Source organism: Lichenostomus cassidix, chromosome 3 (assembly GCF_008360975.1).
Source record: "Lichenostomus cassidix isolate B80296 chromosome 3, HeHo_3.0, whole genome shotgun sequence".
Classification (NCBI taxonomy): Eukaryota; Metazoa; Chordata; class Aves; order Passeriformes; family Meliphagidae; genus Lichenostomus; species Lichenostomus cassidix.
This window is the reverse complement of record NC_139483.1, coordinates 10329119-10349174: the sequence shown is the minus strand read 5'-3', so window position 1 is coordinate 10349174 and position 20056 is coordinate 10329119. Positions and strand designations below refer to the sequence as shown.

General features: G+C 41.4%; 2 protein-coding genes across 7 annotated transcripts in view; one reads left to right on the top strand and one right to left on the bottom strand.

The window, feature by feature from the left end:
• Positions 1-6192, top strand: part of CHGB (chromogranin B) — a 57831-nt gene extending 51639 nt beyond the window's left edge. For all 6 annotated transcript variants that reach the window (XM_085054377.1, XM_085054378.1, XM_085054380.1 and 3 more), the window contains 4 exons: positions 1152-1195; positions 2439-2532; positions 3321-4996; positions 5812-6192. In XM_085054377.1, the coding sequence (XP_084910503.1) occupies positions 1152-1195; positions 2439-2532; positions 3321-4996; positions 5812-5895 (1898 nt within the window). In that variant the 3' untranslated portion in view covers positions 5896-6192. The remainder of the gene's footprint in view (positions 1-1151; positions 1196-2438; positions 2533-3320; positions 4997-5811) is intronic.
• An 871-nt stretch (positions 6193-7063) lies between these two features.
• Positions 7064-20039, bottom strand: TRMT6 (tRNA methyltransferase 6 non-catalytic subunit). The gene is made up of 11 exons (XM_085054395.1): positions 19887-20039; positions 18134-18261; positions 17619-17728; positions 15339-15430; positions 15167-15250; positions 13806-13930; positions 12185-12549; positions 11869-11954; positions 9005-9107; positions 8836-8922; positions 7064-8052 (listed from the first exon to the last, which is right to left on the bottom strand). The coding sequence occupies exons 1-11, from the start codon at positions 19979-19981 to the stop codon at positions 7879-7881; spliced, it is 1449 nt and encodes a 482-aa protein (XP_084910521.1). The 5' UTR covers positions 19982-20039; the 3' UTR covers positions 7064-7878.
• Between the last annotated feature and the right edge of the window lie 17 nt (positions 20040-20056).

Below are 20056 nucleotides of genomic sequence, written 5' to 3'. Positions count from 1 at the left end.
GCAGTGTTCATTCTCCTGACGTTGCAAGGTAAAACTGACCTCCTTTATCTACACGATGTGCTTTGTGCTCATCTATTTTGGAAGGTCTCACTGAGCCAGCCAGAGAGAGATGGTAGTTGTATTTAGGGCTCTCCTGACCCATGTAAGGCTTCAGGGCTGCACCCCAAGCTGTGTGATTGTGTGCTGTGATTCTGCACTGTGTGGAAGCTGTGCAAAGCCAGGATACAACAGGCCCTGCTTCCACACACTCTTGAGTGGCTGGCAGAGGTGCTTAACCTCACTCCTGGAAATCTCCAGGTGGATGGGAATTGACAGAGTTTATTAATAACACACAGCAGCCGAGCTCATTAACCAGCTGGAGACCTGCAGCAGTGATGGTAAAATAAGGCAGCACAGAGGTTTTATTGGCAGAAGCTCCTTTCCAAAAGCAAATACCTTGGCCCAGGTTCAATAAAACTGATGTAAGGAGGTGTGAGTTACCCCATGTGTGCTCAGGACAGAGAGGGAGTGGGATAGGTTGTACTGCTTCCTTCCAGAGTAGTTTTCCACTGAGATTTGGGGGTTTTTGCCGATTTCTTGGAGTGATAATGGACAGCTCAGTGAATGGAAATTTTCTTGTCCCTTCTGGCTCTCTCCTTCCAGGAGCCACTTCCAAGTGAGACAGGATTTCTCCAGCAGGACTGGGACAGTAGCTGCTTTAAAGTCTTGAAGAATGGTCTCCAGTTGGCAGGGGGTGTATTTAGAGCTTCTTCAAGAAGTCAGAAGGTTTTTGGGGTGCAAACAGGCCTTGCTTGTTGGTTTTGGCTTACTTTTCTTTTTACCATCAAACAGATGCAACTAAAGGACCTGATTTGAAGTAAAATTCCATTTTGGAATTGAAGCGTGGCTTTCTTTGGTGTTGGATTTTTTGTGGGTGGGATTATTTTTGGTGTGTATTATTTTAGTGCTAGAAGTGTTACCATGCCTCTTCTCTCGAGCTGTGCTGCAGTTTCACGTGGCTTTTCCATCTGAATAAAGATTTGATGTATGATATGCCTGGTTTAGTGACTGGCCAACCCAAAACTCAAGCTGTCTCATCAGACCAATTTGGCCAAAACTCCTGTCAGTAATGCTTGTTTTAATGAGTCTGTAATAATTGTCTTTTCTTCCAGGTGCCAGCGCAGTTCCAGTGGAAAAAGACCATACAGAAGAAATGGTGAGTAGCTGCTTGTCAAACCAACCTCAGAAAATATCAGTGATGTGTTGTCCATGTTTTGTCTTTGAACTCTCAGGGTAATGCTTTACTTTTTTCCTAAGGGTAATTTTTTAAAAGCTCATGTCTGATGTGGAACTTGGAGTGCCTTTAGCTGTCAGGAGATGCCTGCCTGCATTTGGTGGAAATGGGAGTTGGCTGTTGTGTCAGTGTGGTACCTGTGGAGCTCTGTGTTGTACAGCTGCTTGAAAAGTGATCTGAAATATTACACAGTACCTGTTATTGTACTGAAAGCAGTGAGGTGACAGCTTGGAGGAAGAATGAATATCTGCAGTTAAATTTTACAATAGACTTCCTAATGTAGTCCTTCGTCCTCTACTTTAGAAAGAGATCTTACCCTGTCTGAGTAAATAAATGCCATCAGCTGCTCTCAGACCCTTTAACCAGCCCCCTGCACTGGTTTTTTCTGTGATCCTCTAGATTAGTAAACACCTGGTAATAACCAAAAACAGTTAAAAGACAAATGACTCTATAAATGTTCTATTGTCTCCTCCCAGTCATCCCCACAGATTTTCAACCTGAGGCTCTTGTAACCCCAGCAAGCAGAGCACTTGTTCACACCAACAGCTTCAGCATTTGAAAATCATTTTATACTGAGGAGCTACTTTGGCAGTGCTTAGAATTACAGCATATTGTGTGACTTTCCTAAGTCAATCCATTTTCTCTGCTCCCAGATCCAGTTGAAGGTTCAGTGCTAAAAAGCAGGCAGGGCTTAGAGCACACACACACACACGTGAGAAGGTGTGGAGTCTGTCCCTTACAGAGGACATAGAGCTGTTTTGGTTTATTGGCAATCCAAACTGCTTTTGCAGCATCCTTATGTGGACAGATCCTATGGGATAATCCTCATCCTTTGAATCTGTGTTTCGTTGTTTGTTTATTTTTAAGGGTGTGTTACTACATGTTGTTTGACTCTCCTTTGTATGAATAGGGTATTTAATATTTAAAAAGCTACAAAAGGAGCCTGTTACCTCTGCAAACAAAAGGGGCTATAAAAACACCTAATGCCTGTTCTCCTCTCACTGCTATGGGAGTGAAAAGCAAAGCACAAATGCACAGAATTATTCAAAACTCCTTAATAATAGCCTGAATTCTAATCTCAAACAAGCTTTTCTACCAACTGGGTCAGAAGTAAAATTGCCATTTTTGCCATGAGGATTTTTTTCTCCTGTTTTGTCTCTTGCAGGTAACCCGGTGCATAGTGGAGGTTCTGTCCAATGCTCTGTCCAAGCCAAATGCACCCCCCATTAATCCTGAATGCAAAGAAATCCTGAAGAAGAGTAAGTACAGCATTACCTGAACTTAGAAAGGAATATGGTGTGTGGTTTCTCTCTGGTGTTGGAGCTGGTGAACTGTTATTTCAGCCCATGTGAAACTGGTGCCTCCAAATTTCAGCGTTAAAATTCTGGTTTCCTTCTGTTCAGTCTGCCTCGCTCAGAGAACAGCCTGACCTGGGAATTTTCAGGGATTCTTGGCTGACACTTGTGGCTCTCTCCTTAAACCACCTGGAGAGTCTGAGAGGACTTGACAAACTCTTTCAGTAGCCTGAGAAGATGAAGCATAACTTTGCAAAGCATCAGATTTCTTTAAAGTTTTTTTCAGTCAATTTTGAAAAACTTTTAAAATTTGCTAAAAACCCCCAGTGTTTTTGAGTAGCTTGAAATAGATGTTTTTTATTGTGAATAAGCATCTGTGATGGGCAGGGCCTGACATTCAAAGGACTGAACACAACTCCAGATGCCATTGATTTTTAATGGGAATGAGAACTAGCTTAATTCAGTACTAAAAATGTGATCATAAAAAAGCCAAAGAAGCCAACAATTATTCTGGAAATTCCAGGGGAATTTTTAAAATGCCTAATTATGTGGAAGTTAGTTCATCCTTCTCCAGACAAGCATACAAAATAGTAGCAAACCACTGATTTTAAAAGCAGAATTAAGAAATCAATTCTGTCCAAATTTTCTTGGTACTTTGGGAAGCCAAAGTATTATTTTTGTATTTTATGTATTTGAAATAACACTTCAGTGGAGAGTTGGATGACTCCATGATGCTGCTTTTGTTATTGTAGGTGATAAAAATGACAGAGAGAGAAGCGAAAACAGCCAACCTGAAGTGAGGCATCCCAAAGACCCAGCAGAGACTGACAAACATCCTACTGGGAGCATGGAGAAAGAGCAAAGCCAGGCAGAAGAGGAATCTAAAAAGTACATGGAAGGAGGTGATGAGGGGAAGCTGGCTCGTGAGGAAGGTAAAAGCCAGGAAGAGGAGGTTGGACACCACACAGCTGCTCAAGATGAGACACTTCACACCGAAATTAAAAAGCACTATCAGGAAATGGGCAGAGAGGAGGAGAGGAATTACCACAGTGAAGAGGAAAGCAAAGAGGGTGTGTGTTGTGAAGAAGTAGAGGCTGCTGTTCTCAACAAGAAGTCCCACTCTGAGGGCCTGAGCACAGAGGAGTTCCGTGGTGGGGATGATCAGAGCCCCAGGGGCCGCTGGCACTTGGAGGAGGGAATGCAGAGTCCTTACAAACAAATCCAGGAAGGTGAAGAGGGAGAGGAAGGAAGGAGTGAGAAATACCACCACGAGTCTCAGGAACGTGATTTCTCCCACCAGCAGGAGCGTGAGGAATCTGAGGAGAGTGAAGAAACAGAGGAGGAAAAGCAACCCCCCAAACCCAAACGTTACCATGGGAAGCACAGAGCAGGTGACTCCTATGAAGAGAAGAGGGGCCATGGTGGTGAGAGAGAGGAGCCAGCAGGGGAGGCCAATCTCTGGGAGCAGTGGAACCACCGTCAGAAACATCAGGAGGAGTCTGAGGAGAAGGGTAGCTATCCTGGCAGGCGTGGGCCTGAGGAGCTGCAGGAGGAGAGGCCTGCAGAGCAGGGCAGTGAGGAGCACAGACAGAGCTGGCAGCAGAGCCAGGAGAGCACGGAAGAGGAAAACAAGAGGCATCACCATAGCGAGGAAAGCGATGAGAAATGGCGTGAGGAGAGGAGACACCACGATGGATCCCACCATTCTGAGGGGAGGATGTACCTTGCAGGTGAAAATGAGGAAGAGCTGGGCAGGTATCTCAGCAAGGAGAGGCAGCATCGTGCTGGAGGGAGATCCCACCTATGGAACAAGGAAGAGGAAGGGTCACAGAAGGCTTATGCTCGAGAGCGCAAGGGGCAGGCCAGGAGGCACTACAGCACTGAGGACAGCATGGAGGAGGAGGAGGAGGTGGAAAAGAAGCATCACAGCAGTGACCAGGTGGAAAATGAAGAGGAGGAAAGATATGCGGAGAGGGAAGAGTACAGAAGCCGCCTCCCTGCAGAGAAAGAGAAGAGAACTGCAGCATCCTACAGGACTTTCTACCCCCTGCTGTGGTGGAAAAGCCGGCACTTGGACAAAAGGGACGGCGCAGGGGAGCAGCTTCTGGAGGGCAGGGAGGAAGGCAGGCCTGCCCTGAGTGAGAAGAGTCTCTTCCCTGAGTACAATGACTATGACTGGTGGTCAGAAAAGCAAATCCAGAGCGCTCTGAAGCACAGGCGCACCGAGAAGAGGAATCCTGGCAAAACGAACAGGTACGACGTGGAAAGGCAGTACAACAAGATGGATCAACTTGCACAACTTCTGAACTACAGGAAGAAGTCAGCTGAATTCCCAGAGCTGTACAGCTCTGGAGAAGACCTGAAGAAACGTCACGTAACTGGGAATGACAGAAGGAGTCTGAGCCAGAGGACCCTGACGGAAGAGGAGGTATGTGTTCAGCAGTTTCTTTGAAAAGCTGGGGGAAGCACACTTCCTAATCCATTCCCAAGGCAGTTGGGAAACTGGGCATGGAAAAACACAAACAAGATTAAGTCTCATTTTGAGAGTTGATCTTCAGGGATTTAAAAATCTGCTTTCTTTGAATAGTGGAACTTAGAGTTCAGTGAACTACCCCAGGGCAGTTTGTGAGATAAAGACACAGCTTCTGTTTGCTGCAAGACAGGAAGGGAAAGCTTTTATTCCTCTTTGGGCCCTGCTTCTCCCTCTGGGCTCTTGCAGACTGATAAAACAAAGGTGCCATGGCAGCAGGAGCAGAGCACCAGCACCACTTGGTCTGTCAGGTTGTTTAAAATACAGAGCTGAATGTATACAGATGTTAAGTGGTGTTACCAAGTCAGCACAGGAAAGGAGGAGCTGCATAAAGCTTCTCCTGCTCTGTGTGGCTGTGGAGATGTTCTCCTTGCTGCAATGTGTCACCTCCCAGGGACAGCACCTGCAGCTGGGACATGGCAGGAGGCCACCACTGGATAATGGTACTTTACACCCACAAAGATGAGGCTGCAATTAGGGCCAGCTCTCAGAATTAAAAATCAGATGCTTTCCCCAGCCTCAGTTCAGTCCAAAGCAGGGAATTGCACCAATGTCTCAAGAATGAGCTGCACTGCTGTTAACACCCCCTCTGCTCAGGGACTGGGGGGTGGTGGGACAGAATCTGCCTTAGAAATGGCCTCTTCTCTCATTTCCTTGGAACAAAACACTTTCCAACATTAATGATGTGTAAAACACTCTCTATGTTCTCACAGGAAAAGGAGCTGGAAAACTTGGCCACTATGGATCGGGAGCTGCAGAACATAGCAGAGAAGATCAACAGCCTCAGGAGAGGCTGAAGGTGTCCTCGCAATACCTGCATTTTGTGGTAAATTCACTGCCACTGGATTGGTGTTTGCCCTAAACCCAGGAAATTCTTCTATTCACTGTCCACTCTCGTGTAGTGATTTACACAGCTGAAAGTGTCTTTAATTTGCTGTTATGCTCCTGAGACCTGAATGGCATGAATTTTAGTAATATAACCTTTCATGTGGGCAGGTATTTTTAACATGCTTTTGGAGATAATTGTGTTAGTGTTCTTCAGGAATATATTTGTCTGAGTTTGCAATAATAAAAACCATTGATCTTGGACCAAACCTTCTCCTTGTTTATATGGCTGATGGAATTATCTCAAATAATATTGTGCACAAAATATTGGTGCTTCACCAGTATCTTTTCAAAGTTACAAGGAGCCCACCTGTCCATTTTGTTTGCCAGTTTGCATGAGCGGGAAGAACGAATTTGAAATCTCAATAATGCTTTATTTCTTATTTCCTTGTTTTTCACTGCACTTTACAAAGATTGTGGCACATTTGAAAACTGGGATTCAGTGTTAAGACCAGGTCAGTGTCAATGGTGGTGAAATGCAGCCAGTTTGGCTTTGATCCAAATTAACTCATCAGGTGTTCCAACATTGTTTATTTCTCAAACTGCTCTATTAAGCAAATCTGTTTTCCTCTGTTATTGTTTTTATTGTCACAGTATCTAGGATAAGCAGCCATCTGGAATGCAGAGATGGTGAAATCTACATCCTCTCCCTTTACTGGTGTTTCATGTAAGTAGGAGAAGAAAAGAGAGAAGAGAAACTTCCCACAGAAGCAGAAAATCACCATGGGGAAGTTTACAAAAAGCAGAGGTAGATAAAACCTGAAGCTGTAGTGTACACCTGCTCTCCTAACTGCTTCTTTACACAAAATACAACCCATTTTGACCTAATGATGCCCTGAAAAAGCATTACTTTATCAAAATACTGAATTTTACAGCTTTATCAAGTCTGATTACTTGACCCCAAAGCTCCAGAGTCTGTCCAGTCAGGCTGGACACCAATGAGGAAGTTCCAGAATGAAAGCCAAGCCCTCTGGGCCCTATGAGCTTGTGGGGGCAACCAGCAGAGTATTGTCCTCTTAAAGGCTGTACTAGACCTTTTTCTTTCCAAAAAGAGGGAAAAGTAAGAAAAAAACAGATAAATCTCATTAGGGAAAACACCCTGTAGTTTAATTGAAATGGCAAATGAAAAGTTAAAAAAAAAATTAATAAAAAAAGCTAGACATCTGAAAGATCCAACAGTAGAATAAATATATATACATATACAGCAGTTTTCAAAATAGTAATATCTTAAAAACATACAGCAATTCTCAGGAAAATGACAGACAATACTAATAGAGATATTCTGTTCAAATATTTAGTATTTTAATTTAAGAACGTGCACTTTCTGTTCTGTATTGATTTCAGGAAAATATGGAGTGATGCTGTAAGCATGGGTCACGTCTAGTATTAGTTTTCTCTTTTTATTGTTCCTTTGGGGAAAAAAAAGTGTATGATTTTTGCTGTTCATTGTATTTTCTTAAATGACTGAACACAGCCGAGTTCTGTGTCCCAGGGGGGAGCAGATCACCATGGGAATACTTAGGAGAATCCTCTGATGTCTTTCTGGGAGTATGGAAAGCTAATTTGGATGCATTGATTCTGACTCAACCTTTTAAAAAATGACATCATTATCAGATTTGGCAACAAACAAACAGAATGCCTCCACTGAGGCTTGATCTTCTCTCCTACTTGAAGTTCCTATGAGTTCAGTGGGATGTTTGCTCCCAAGGGTTTTCCTTCCTATTCAGATTATGGGAACTGCTAAGGAGCAGGGCAGTCCTCCCTTTCCTGCAGTTCTGCTGCTTTTTCTCACAGATGCATGACAGGCACAGCCTTGTGCTGTCAACAGCACAGAAAAGGACTTGTTATGTCACTAAGACTCCTGAGATCTAAACCACAAATCAATTCTTCAGATGTTAACAAGGAAGGTCTTGAAGTTTGCATCTTTTAGATGATGGCTCCTCCATCTTCAGTGCTTCTGAATTACTGGGATCAGATTTGCCCTTATCCAAGATGACAGTGATGCCAGACAGGAGGTACCCTCCACCTCCACTCATGGTCAGCTTTGGGTGACTTCGATCTGGTAAAACCTTTAAAACAAACAAACAATAACAACAAACCACACCCCACAACCAGCACCTGTAAAAATCCCCTCTCTATGTGCACATCATGTTGTGTAATTTCAGTTTACAGGCTAGGATGTAAGTTTTTTTCCCAGCCACAACAGCAAACAGCCTTTTGAGAAGTGTATTTATCTTTAAAGTATCTACAGATGAGAATCCAGTTATGGAAATCCTCACTGCCTCACTGGTTTCTTCTTCATGGCATTGCCAGCAAAATTATAAAGCCAAGGTTTGAGACGTATGGAAGAACCATTATGTGCTCAAAAGTAAGGTACTTTGCAAGAAACCACAGCTGCTCCACAAACCAGCCTGAAGTAATTCTGTAATTTCCAGTTCTGTCCCTATCACCTTTCTGCAGCCACCCTTGAGGTCAGACTCAGCACTGAGCCAACTCTGTCAGCCACATTACGCTTTCCCTTCAGCTGTGCTTCCTCCTTGTCCTGCCACTGAAAGTCTCAGAGGCTTCATGTGTGTCCAGGACCCTGCAGTGCTGGGAATTATTAACACTGTCCCTTTCCTACAAATACTTCAGCAAACATTTACTGAAATGCTTCCTAAGAAAGTAAAGTCTTTCCCTTTGAAATTTCTACAATGAAGCATTAAACATTTTCAGAACACCCACTGCTCTGGGGCAGAACAAATGCCTGAGCTGATCCATTGTTTCAGGCAGCCCAAACCCCCCTGTTTTCAGGGAGTGTTTTGCTCCCCAGTACTCCCATGGTTTTGGCAGCTCCTTACCGCCATCCTCACCTGGTAGTTCCGTAGCCAGGTTTCTGACAGCTTCAGGTTAATGACTCCACCTCTTTCTCTCAGCTTGGTGTAACATTCTAATAATGGCTTAAAAAAACCAAAGAGGAGGTTATACAGCAGAATAGCATCAAACTTGAACTGTAACAGCTGAAGTAACATCTTGATTTACCTCTTTATATTGGCAGTAGACAACAAAAGGCCTTGAAGGAGCAACAAATTCCAATAAAGAAAGTAACAAGGGTGTGGGATGAAACTTGCTGGCTACAATTAAGCTGCAAAAGAAGTTTCATGCAGATTAGTTTTCTGCTCCTGAAACCTACTCATCAAGTGACATTTCCTCCCACTTAACACAGCAATCAATTACAGCTTAAAAGTATCTCATCAGCATGTTTTCATTGCTCTGACAACTCCCCAAATATAAAAACAGATCATGACTTCCTACTGGCATAATTCAGAGGCTGAGACACTTGTTCCCCAAAGTGCAGAATATTGAATGCATTGCAGGAGCACTCATTTCAGCTGTCTTGGGCTCCACAATAATTCTTACAACCTAAGAAACTGAAGGCTGCTTGGTCTGCCCCAAGATCATTTTCCAAACACAATTTAAATTTTGTGACTGCCAAATGTTGCTTAGAGTATAACTTCAGTCATGACTCTTTCAACTGAGCAGTCTTCATTAAATAGCTTTATATTAAAAGAATATTTAAACAGAGAACAAATCCTTAATAGGCATGACTAAAAATCTTTTAAAAAGAAATTATGTCCTTGACAACATAAAGACTTCATATTTTATTCTCCACCCTCATTTTAACATCATAGGATAACTTGGATCTACAGATGGTTGAGATTCCCTACAGCTGTCTCCAGTTTTAATCCCAAAAAATCACAGCTGAACTAGATTGCAAGAAATGGTTGATAATTAGTCAATTAGTTAATAAGTTGTGCTTGTGCAGAAAGAATGGGCTAATTAGCCTCCTTCTCCAGTGTAGAGAGAGACTACCTGAGATGCCCCATCAATTAACATTTGTTCTCCAGGGGAATGTGCAGCAATGGAGCAGAGTTAAATTTGCCTGACAAAAGGGCGGTAAAAATTGATGTTCAATTTTCTAAACACAACAGAGATAAAGAAGCGAGATAATTCTTTTCCAGTTGTTCCCACTTGGGTTGTCTGCTAGCCATGGCCTTGCAGACCATTTACTTCAAATGCAAACCCCAAAAGAATTGTGCTCCATCATGAACCAAGCAGGCCATAAAGGGAAGACTCATCCTGTGCCTCTCAAGGCTTGGAATGCTGCACTGGCACTGCAGGAAGGGAAGTGAGGGATGAGAGACTGGGAAAAATCAAATGCTGCCCTTTCATATGGCAGCACAGACTGCTGCCAGCAGGGAGCCTGGCCAGGCACAACATTAGTGCAGTGGGTGACAAGGGAGCAGGAAGAGGCAGAGGAAGGGCAGGGAAGGACAGAGGGAGGGAGGGAGGTGTCTAACTGAACACTTGGAATGTCTATAAACCAATTTCTGCTTTCACAGTGTCAGAAAAATGTAACTGTCTGTCTCTAAAGTCTTCTTTAAAAGAATACCAAATACCCAATGAATATCTTCCTTTTCCACCCTCAGTGCTCTAACATTACGCCTCAACTCATTAAAGGAATTGAACAAACAGATTCAGTACAAACAGTGTTTTACCACACAACAGCACAGGAGATAGAAATTTTACTGAAATGGTATCTTCTACACTCAGTAACAAATGTTGTTAAATTCAGGACCTCAAGAATGAATTCTCCTAAAGTTGGTACCCACCTTCACCTAATGAACAGCTTTTCTTTATTCTGCCAGTAAGTCCCAGTCTTTCTCCCCATCTCCAGCTTTTTCCCTATCCTCTCCCTGCTTCTCTCCTGCAAAACAAAACCAAACCCTTACTTTCCCTGCCTGCTTCTACTCAGGCACAGTCATTAATTTGAAGCACTTCTTTACTCCATGCCAAGGTTTTTATGTTACCCTGTGGTTCTTGGTCTAAAGGAACAGTGGCTATAAAAGGCAGATGACTGAAGAAAGGGGATCATGGCTGAGCCATCTGGGACACTGCTACACCAGGTATACGACTGAGCATGAATGAAAACATTTCCTAGTAATAAACCCACAAATTATACACATGCATTTAAAAATAACCAGTAGAGGTGCAGTCAAACTTATCAAAGCAGAACAGCTTTATTCCCAGTGAACCAATATCCTTTGGAGGAAAAAAGATTAATGTGAATGCTATTAAATTAACTAAATTAACATTACTTGGTTAACTTGAATCACTTCAGCATTTGCTAAGAACAGTGAAAAAGTCACAACCACCAAATGCTCTTATACAATTGTGGAGCTGAATTTCTAGTAATGTATTTATTGCATTTGTTTTAAATTTATGATATTAAATCTTTATGCTAAATTGTTCCTCAGGAATAACTGATCCTGGCTAAAGCAAGTAAAATAAAGTTACGTGCTTTTTTCCTGTACAAAAAAGAAATTAATTTCTAAAAACAAACCAACCCATAAAAAAAACCCAGAACAACAAATTTAGTTCCACTTTAATAAACCTAAAACCTCAGGTTCTACTTTGCCAATTAGGATCCTGTGGGTTTTTGGCAGTCATTTTGTATTACATTCTACCTGGATTCTGTTTTTCTTTGTATAATTTTTTTTTAAATTTGTATTTTAATATTTGCTCATAATTAGTTGACTTTTAGATAATTTGAATCCATTTAAATAAAAAAGAAAATCTCAACCAGGGAGGAACTGACCAAGACACATTTGTTTTTCTGGCTTGTCCTGTACCCTCTGTCACTAGCACTGTTGCTGTTCCCATTTTTTCTTACCTCATTGCTGTTTGTTTCCAGTGAATTGTTCTTATCCCAACCCCTGTTCTTTACCTTTTGTGTCCCCAGCTCTCTGCTCCATCCCATGGCCCCCATGGGCTGGGATGTTTCGGTTGGAGCTCTAAATTGGGGAATATCATTCCCAAACTATGACAGCTCTAACCAGACTCACCCATCAGCATTCTTCTCTCTCAACAGAGCAGCAGCTTCTATCAGCTTTTTTCTTCTCTCCCACTGTTTTATTTGCTTTTCCCGAACCTTTGAACAACAAAACAAACAGTTGGCACTTTCACTGGTAATTATACATTGAATCATTATTGCATGGTCTGCATTTTCATTTTCTGAATCTTACTGTAAGATAAAAGACAACTTCCAGAGTTCCACTTTAACACCTGAATAAGCAGCATTTCAGCAGGTCTGAGTCAGACAGCAGAATTTTATATACACAGACATTGTGAAACTTGAACAGCCACAATAAATATTCTTACATTTTCTTTATTTTCTTTTTCTTTGTTCTCTTTAAATTCTACATCTTCAGCATTAATGTCCATTGTGTCTTGCTCTTCTGTTGGATTGATCTCCATAGCTGCTTCAGTAGAAGGTTCCTCCTCTGTTTCCTGTAGGGAAGTCTGTTTTTCCTCAGTCAGTCCATTGCTCTCTTCTTCTACCAGTGCATTATCCTCAGGGTCTGCAGGCAGAGTCTCTGTAGTGAATGTCCCAGAGAGGAGACTCTGCACTTTGCTGAGAGGAAATTCATGAAGATTATCAAAGAAAGGTTTGGGAAATCCAAAACAACTGGTGGCAGCTCTTACAGGTCCTCCTCCTGGGTACATCTGAATGATGGATCCGTAGCCTATGGGAGGGAAAGAATCAAAACACATTGGAGAGCCGGAATTCTTAAAATTTTAAAATTCTTTCTAAAATGCTTAAATAGAGGGTCCATTTAACAACAGGGAAGTAACCTGCCTGTTCTTAATCCAACCATCAAGTTTAACAAGCTGTGGAAATATGTCTCAAGGTAGAAAACCTTTACTGAAAGGACAACAGTTACTGAAATTCAAAAAGTTACTGACAAGGTAACTCAGAATATTTGTGTATTAAACACGTATGTAGGATTAGCTCAGAACACATAAGCAGTGACAAACCGTTAAAAAAGCTAGTTTAATTAATAATTAAAAGACAAAATTTCTACAGTTTCTGTTACTTATTTATAGAGTTGCTTGGATAAAACCCAAAAGTTAATCTAAACAGCATTATTAGGCAAAGAATTTCTTCAACATCCAGGATCTAAAGGCAGAGCTGTGAGATGTTAAATACCCTAAAAATAACTTTTCAATAGTTATGCTGAAATTGTATCTTATTTAGTTCAAAAAGTAGCCCTATGGCCAAAAGTTGCTGAAACAAAACCAATTTGTAGTAGCACTGCCTGTGCGCTTCCCAGACTGTGTGCACATCTCACCACATCACACTTCCTACCTTTCCAGGCTTCTGGAATCTAATTGTCACCTCTGTCTGGTGTTTTAGAATAATGAAACTGATTAACTGAGTTTGAAAAAGAAAACAGGAGTCAAACTTCTCCTAGAATATGCTCAAGAAAATATCCCATACTCTCAAAATACACATTAAATCAGGTACAGTGAACAAGAGGAATGGAACATTTCCAGTGCTGTCTGAATTCCAGTGGTAGAATTCCTGTTTTCTGCAATTCACTTCCCTGGACTTCCAGGTGTCTGGAAAGAATCTCCATACAAGCTCTCTACAGCTTTTTCTGAACTTAATGTCATTATGCTAAGACAGGAACTAAAACAGATCGACGTACAACATCTACAGATCTACGTAATTTTAATAAAAATTAATTATATAAACAATTATATAAAATCTAATTCTCAATTTAAATTTTACATTTTTTTAAGTAATGAAAAATAAATCGAACTGATGCGAAATGCAAACTTTCTCCAATTGAAGAACAGGTCTTTCTCTCAATGTTGGAGGTGGTAAAACTAGATTTAAAAAGCTGAGGAAGCCTTATGAAGTCCTGCCTTTGAGCAGTGTCACAGAGGTGTGTATTTAAGTCTGCCTTGTTGTGTGCATGACTCAGGTGTGACTCACCCCCCATTCTCTCCATCACAGCCCCCAGCACCAGGCCTGCACACGTCTCCATGACAATCATCTTGTTGCCAGCATGGATGTTCCCCAAAGTCAGCATCTGAGCCAGGGTGTCGTATCTCAGGTGGCTGGAAGACAAGAGGGGTTTAACACAGTTTTCTTACAGATACTGCCTACTAGCTCAGCAGCCTGCCAAAAAAGTTGGATTACAGGCAGATTTTCAGGAAGAGTGTCAGTGACCTTCACCAGAAGTTTGACCACGCAGAAACTTATAATTAAACATCTGGTAATGAAGAAGGACTAGAACTGGAGCCAGCAAGCAATCAGCCAGGTAAAACAAAAGCAGGATATGCAGTTGGGTGCACATACCAAAATGGACATCTTGTGCTGTGCCAGTCAGACAAAATATTTTTTTAAATTTTGTTTGTTTGATTTTCTCTGACATGCCAGCTTTGTAAAGAACAAATGGTATGAATACATGGTTGAAAAAAGAATAAATGGTATGAATACATGAATTCATAAACAAATGGTATGAATACATTTCTTGATCCAAGAATGTATCCCTTGTGATTTTCACCTGTTTTGCAGCAACCTGCACCACCTGCAGTCCTGGACCAAAACCCCATACGTGCACTGAAGAGACTCAGTGATAGCTACGTAAATTACAACTAATCTTCAATAGTAAAATAAAGCCAACTGACAGAGATGGTGGAAGGAGAAGATAAAAGGTTTGAGAAGCTGTAAATAATCTGTATTTGAAGATATGAAATCTCAGCATCTTAGCTCTATTATTAATACATTAAAAATCATGTATCAGTCCACCTTTAATGCCTGTAACAATGTATCACTTAGTTTAAGTGCATGAAAATCAAACCGTGCCAGATCTCTGTAGTCATGACCCCCTCTGATTCCTGACTCCAAAGTCAACCACGGGTTTTTAAACTCTGGAGACTTCTAACTGAGGATTTTGAATCCCTATCACATTAAAGACAACAATTCTTGCTTCTGGTAAGTGGCTGATTATTTTGATTACTGAGCCAGAACACAGAGACGTTGTGCCCACCAGCAGGTAAGAGATATCTTTGAAAATGCCAAGAACCTCTGTCTGCACAGGTAATTAGCAAGGTGGTGGTGATAGGGAAATCATAAAAGCTGGTGCTGCATGCAAAAGAGGTTTCCTACTTGCTGCAATATTGATTTATTTTCTGTATCATTGTTTTTCATTTACTTGCAATCTTCACATTCACAGGTAAGAAGAAAGAAGAAAGGTGAGTATAATATACTTTGGTACAGTGCAGGTATTTAAAAAGTATTAAGGCATCTTTCTGTTGTAATTTTAAAAAAGAAATAAAATGGAAACTCACTTAATTTTCCCAGGTTCCCTTGCGTAATACATAGTTGAAAGGATGCGAGTAGATGGTTTCACAATTGTAATAACTGCCTCATATCTGTAACAAACACATAGTAATAGTCTGATTTTAATCTCAACAATTTATGGAATTACCAAGTATTTTTCACATTTTAAAATGCACTTACTTTTTTTTCTTCTTCTTTATGTATTTATCTTGAGCAAATTCTGTTTTGTCTCTGAATGTTGTACTGTTCTCTATTAACTGTTGAACTATTTCCTTGGAAGAGACAATTTATTTTTGTTACAGCTAGCATTTACTTCTCATTCATTTCATATATAGTATTTTTTTAAACAGACACTGCAAATATTTTCTTCCAGTAGAGGCATGTATACCATTAACTTCTCCTGACACCAATGGCAAAGTGAATTTCTATTCATCAACGGAGTAAGTGAGGCACTAGACTATGTGTAGAAATTTAATCTTATAGTTTTGCATAAAAATGATAAAACTGAAAATGCTTGCCTTGGAATATTGACTAATATTTAATTTAATCCATCTGCTTCTTGGATTTCAGCATTCCTTAGGATTTCTTCTTTCCCCATCTCTTGTAGTTCCTCCCCTCTGCTCTGGGTAATCACTAGACATCTCCCTCACTCCATTAACCTTCTCTTTCTCACATATTGTGCTTTACTCTTGTAGAACTCCTTGCACAGTGTCCAACTCCTTAGCATTTATTACATCCTGCAACACTCTTCCTGACTTTTTTCCTTCTCTGGCTCCCAGGTTTTCCCAGAATTCCAGTTTTCATTTCTTGGTCTCCTTGTTGTAATCTTCACCCTTTGCCAATCAAACTCTTTCTCGTGCTTTCAGATTCCACCTGGAGGGATCATTAGGACCTCCAACAAAACCAAACCAACCCAACAGAACTTTCCTTGCTCAGGGTTTGTTTCCATGACTGCAACACAAGAACAAATGCTGCTATTTTGGGTTCTGTGATCCAAGTAGTCTGACTGCTAAAATTATGGGTTCTATTAAACATGGAGGGCAGGAATGACAAAAGGAGTATTTTCAATTTGGACACTGCACCTCCCAATGCACTTTAAGAGCCTGCTCAAAAAATAGAGTGGTGCAAGTACTCTTCACTTCTTATTGCTGCTTTCCAGGCCATTATTCCTTCAAACATTTCAAACACTTAACATGTGTTATCAGTGGTGTGAAACAGCATCTCTTTCTTTTTTGCTGTATTCCTGGAAAAAAATAAATGCAATGTCTGGGTTGTTTATCTTGTTTTGTTGGGTTTTTATTTTGTTCCAGTAAAATTTACAGTGAGGAATCTGGGAAGCATCCTGCATCACCAAGACATGCCATTCACAAACAGAAGTTCAGATATTAACAGACATTTATGGAGGAATGCTGGAGGAATTATGGAGGAATAACATCTATTGCTGCTAATGTAACTTGAAATGAATATTCAGTTACAGTCCAGAAACCAGAGTTAATAAAAGCACAGGAGATGCACAGCACAGGCATGCTGAGGACATACAGGACAGTCAGAGCAATCTTCTGCCATGGACAGTGAAAACAAATAAAATCCATCAAAGCTATCAACCTGATTAGGACATTCATCTCCAAGAGACAACACAACCAGCAGCACAACCATGGAAACACAAGTACCATTCCAAACTCCTTGGGCCCAGCAGGCAAAAGCAGAAAAACTGCTCCAAAGAGCAGCACCAAACAGCAAGATGCAAACAGGAGATGAACTTGATGTAAGCATGAGCAATTTCCTGTTCTTATTAGAAAGGGTAAACCAAAGACCAGAGAGAGAATTTTGCCTGATGGCATGTGCAGAACAGAACTGGCTGCAATGTTTCAGTAACATTTAAGATCCCTTACTTTATGACAAGGTGTAGGGTTAAATACCAACCCCTTTTCTAAGAGAACAGAACTGATCTCTTGGGAATGCTCTTAACTTTGCAGGCACAGATAAAGCACCAGCATCACCCCTGTCTGGCAGGCACTGCCCACAGGCATACTGATGGTTCATTTGTTACACATTGTTACTTGTTAAGACATCATGTTTGGCCACAATCCTTTCCTACACCTTTGATAGTTTAATTACTGCACAATTTTAATACATCTGTAACACAGAAATTGTTACTTTGAACCTTATACACAAGCAAAACTTAATGGTGATAATGTGGGCTGTACTTTCTTATCTGTTATGACTTCTGATGCCATAAAAATTTATACTTTACTCTCCACTGACAAAGCTGCCAACCTTACATAAAGTTTTCTCTGAAAACAACCTTAGCATTTTTGTAAAACAAAAGAACATGACTTGGCCAGAAGAGCAAAGAAAAAGCACTGAAATCTATGCACAGATAAAAAGAATATCCTTTTTCATAAACTAAGATATAACCATCAAGGTAGCACAGAAATGACACCAAAACCTTATTTTTACCTGTCCTTTAATACCCTTGTCCTTCAAAGCCTTTATGTCATCATGAGTCAGTTTTTGAGACTTCCCATCGTCAACTATGTTACGATTATCTGTCCCTGCTTCCTTTGTTTCTAAGGGAAAAGGATACAGACTTGTAAAATCTAGCTCTAAGTAAGTGGGAGAAACACATGATTTTAGTTTCACAGAAGGCAGATTTCTCATGGTTAAACACACATTTTTCATGGCCTTACAAAGTACAGCCTAAGCAATGAAATGCAATATGTGAAGTAAACCTTAATGTGAATAAAATCACCCAGACTAGGGGTCAAATTTTCTCCCACATTAAAAAGCTTATTTGTTACAGGACTAGTGAAACAACTGATCAAGACAAAACCATGCACTTCTATGGCAGAAAGAATATAAGTAACATGAAGTTAACAAATGATTAATAGAAAGCTTTCCCAATTTCTTAGGTATCATCAAAGAAAAAAAAAAATTTTGAAATAGTTTTTCCAACTATCAATCCTCTGAGATACCTGTAGTAGTCTCTTCCACCTCTTGCTTTGGCTGGAGGTTTCCACCACTGGTTACTTCAAATGTAGTTCCATAAATATGTCCGATGGCATTGTCCAGGTAGAACCACTGCTTCTCAAAAATTATTTTTCTGGAAGAACAGAAAAGTCAATAACTTAAAGTGTTATTTTTACTATGTCTGAAACTCACCAGAGTTGAGTTTAAACTATAGCTTTATACATGACATTTTCATCTGTATCCTTGAAGAAAAGCAGGACAAGTGTAAAGAGTGAAATTAACCACAAAACCCACATTAAACTGAAACTGGTCAGTTTCAGGGAAAGAACGAAGAATTTAAATAGACCATACAGGAAGAACTTTTTTTTTCAGATCAAAAGAATTTTCAAATGACAGATAAAACAAGGCTCTGGCACTTGTCAGCATCATTTTTGACAGAAGAAGTCAGAAGTGTATTAAATCTAAGCTGGATCATGCAGAGTAGTGCAAAAAGATGAGCACAGACCTGTATTTTACAGAGCTCCTCTGAAATAACATTTGCCAAAAGACTATGAAGAAAACAGACAGCAGAGTGTGTCTTGTAATCCTAGAAATGTTTACTTAAAAAAAAAAGATTTTACCATCCCTTTCATTTTGATTGCACTAAGGCAGGTTTGCATTTTCCCTTCTTCACACAAAGCAGGATCCACAAACTTTAACTTTCAGGCTGACCAACAAAGGCTGCCTTGCTATCCCTGGAAATATCAATCTTGGCAAATGAAACAGGTAGCAGGATCTGTGCCACACTCACATTCAAGTCCAAACTTGCCAATATAAGCCCTAATTCTGCAAATTATACTCATCTCTAACTCTGAAGCACAGCCAAAAGGCTGAGTTCTTGGTTACTTCTGGTTTTCTGATGGAAACATGCAGTTTGTGCATATATTTTATATGTGATATTATTTGCATCACCAAATATGCTCCAGAATTAGAACTAAATTTTAAACAAAAACTTAAGAGCAACTTAATGAACATTATCTGGGCATTGCTCTGCAAGCCAGCAGAGTATCACCCACTTTTGGTGCCAGATTTGCCTGATGAACATCAAGCCTGTCAATAACCAGCACTCCCAAATTTAGTCTGAACTACATTTTTAAACGAATCCCATTCAAGCATGAATGGGATTTAAACCTTTAAATCTCCATCCTACCGCACCAGCTGTCTGCCCACATTGCCCAACACTGATTTCTACTGCTCTGCAGCACTGCCTGCTGCAAGGGGACGAGGCCAGGCTGTGCCCAGTGATCCCAGCATGTCCTGCTGGGCTGCAGGTGCTTGCTCTGCCTAGGAGAAAGAAATAGGAGATATTTCACGGCACCCCATCCGAAGCAGCAGTTATCAGAGCTGAGTGCCAGCTTCCCGCACGCTAACCCCCTGAGGGCAATTAACAATCCCAATTAGCATTGCACGGCGAGCGAAGCGTGAGCACGACGAGACGCTTTCAGGCTCCTCTTCACTCGCCACGAGTTTGACACCGACAACGCAAAACCAGCTTAAATCTACTTCAAAGCCTTATGAGAAATGCAGCCAGGAGATCTTGCTGGGTTTTTTGGGGTGTTTGTTGCCATAGGAAGCGAGGCAGCATTAAAAAACCCTTCCCGCCGCCTCGCGAGGCCGCCGGTCCTGCCTGGGGCCGCGGGCCAGCCCGGCGGGACAGGGACAGCACCGAGACCCTCAAAGCTCGGCCGAGACCCCGGGAGCCGGCGGCGCGGCGCTCACCTGCGGCGCAGCACGGACACGGCCTTGAACACCTCGTCCCGCTTGAGCACGGCGCAGTCCCCCTCACGGATGCGCGCGCTCCCGCCGCCCTCCATGGCCGCCGCCGCTCGTGCGGGCTCCCCGCGCACGCGCCGCCCGGGAGGGGCTCCGCGCCTGCGCAGCGCGGCCGC

Bases quoted from the DNA above. Each gene is read 5' to 3' on its own strand.
- TRMT6 (XM_085054395.1), bottom strand. From the start codon at position 19,981: ATGGAGGGCGGCGGGAGCGCGCGCATCCGTGAGGGGGACTGCGCCGTG. The intron at 13,931-15,166 runs GTGAGTTTCCAT...CTTGTCTTCCAG, and splicing joins AGGGAACCTGGGAAAATTAA to CCACCTGAGATACGACACCC. The intron at 8,923-9,004 runs GTAAATCAAGAT...GGTTTTTTTAAG, and splicing joins TCTACTGCCAATATAAAGAG to CCATTATTAGAATGTTACAC.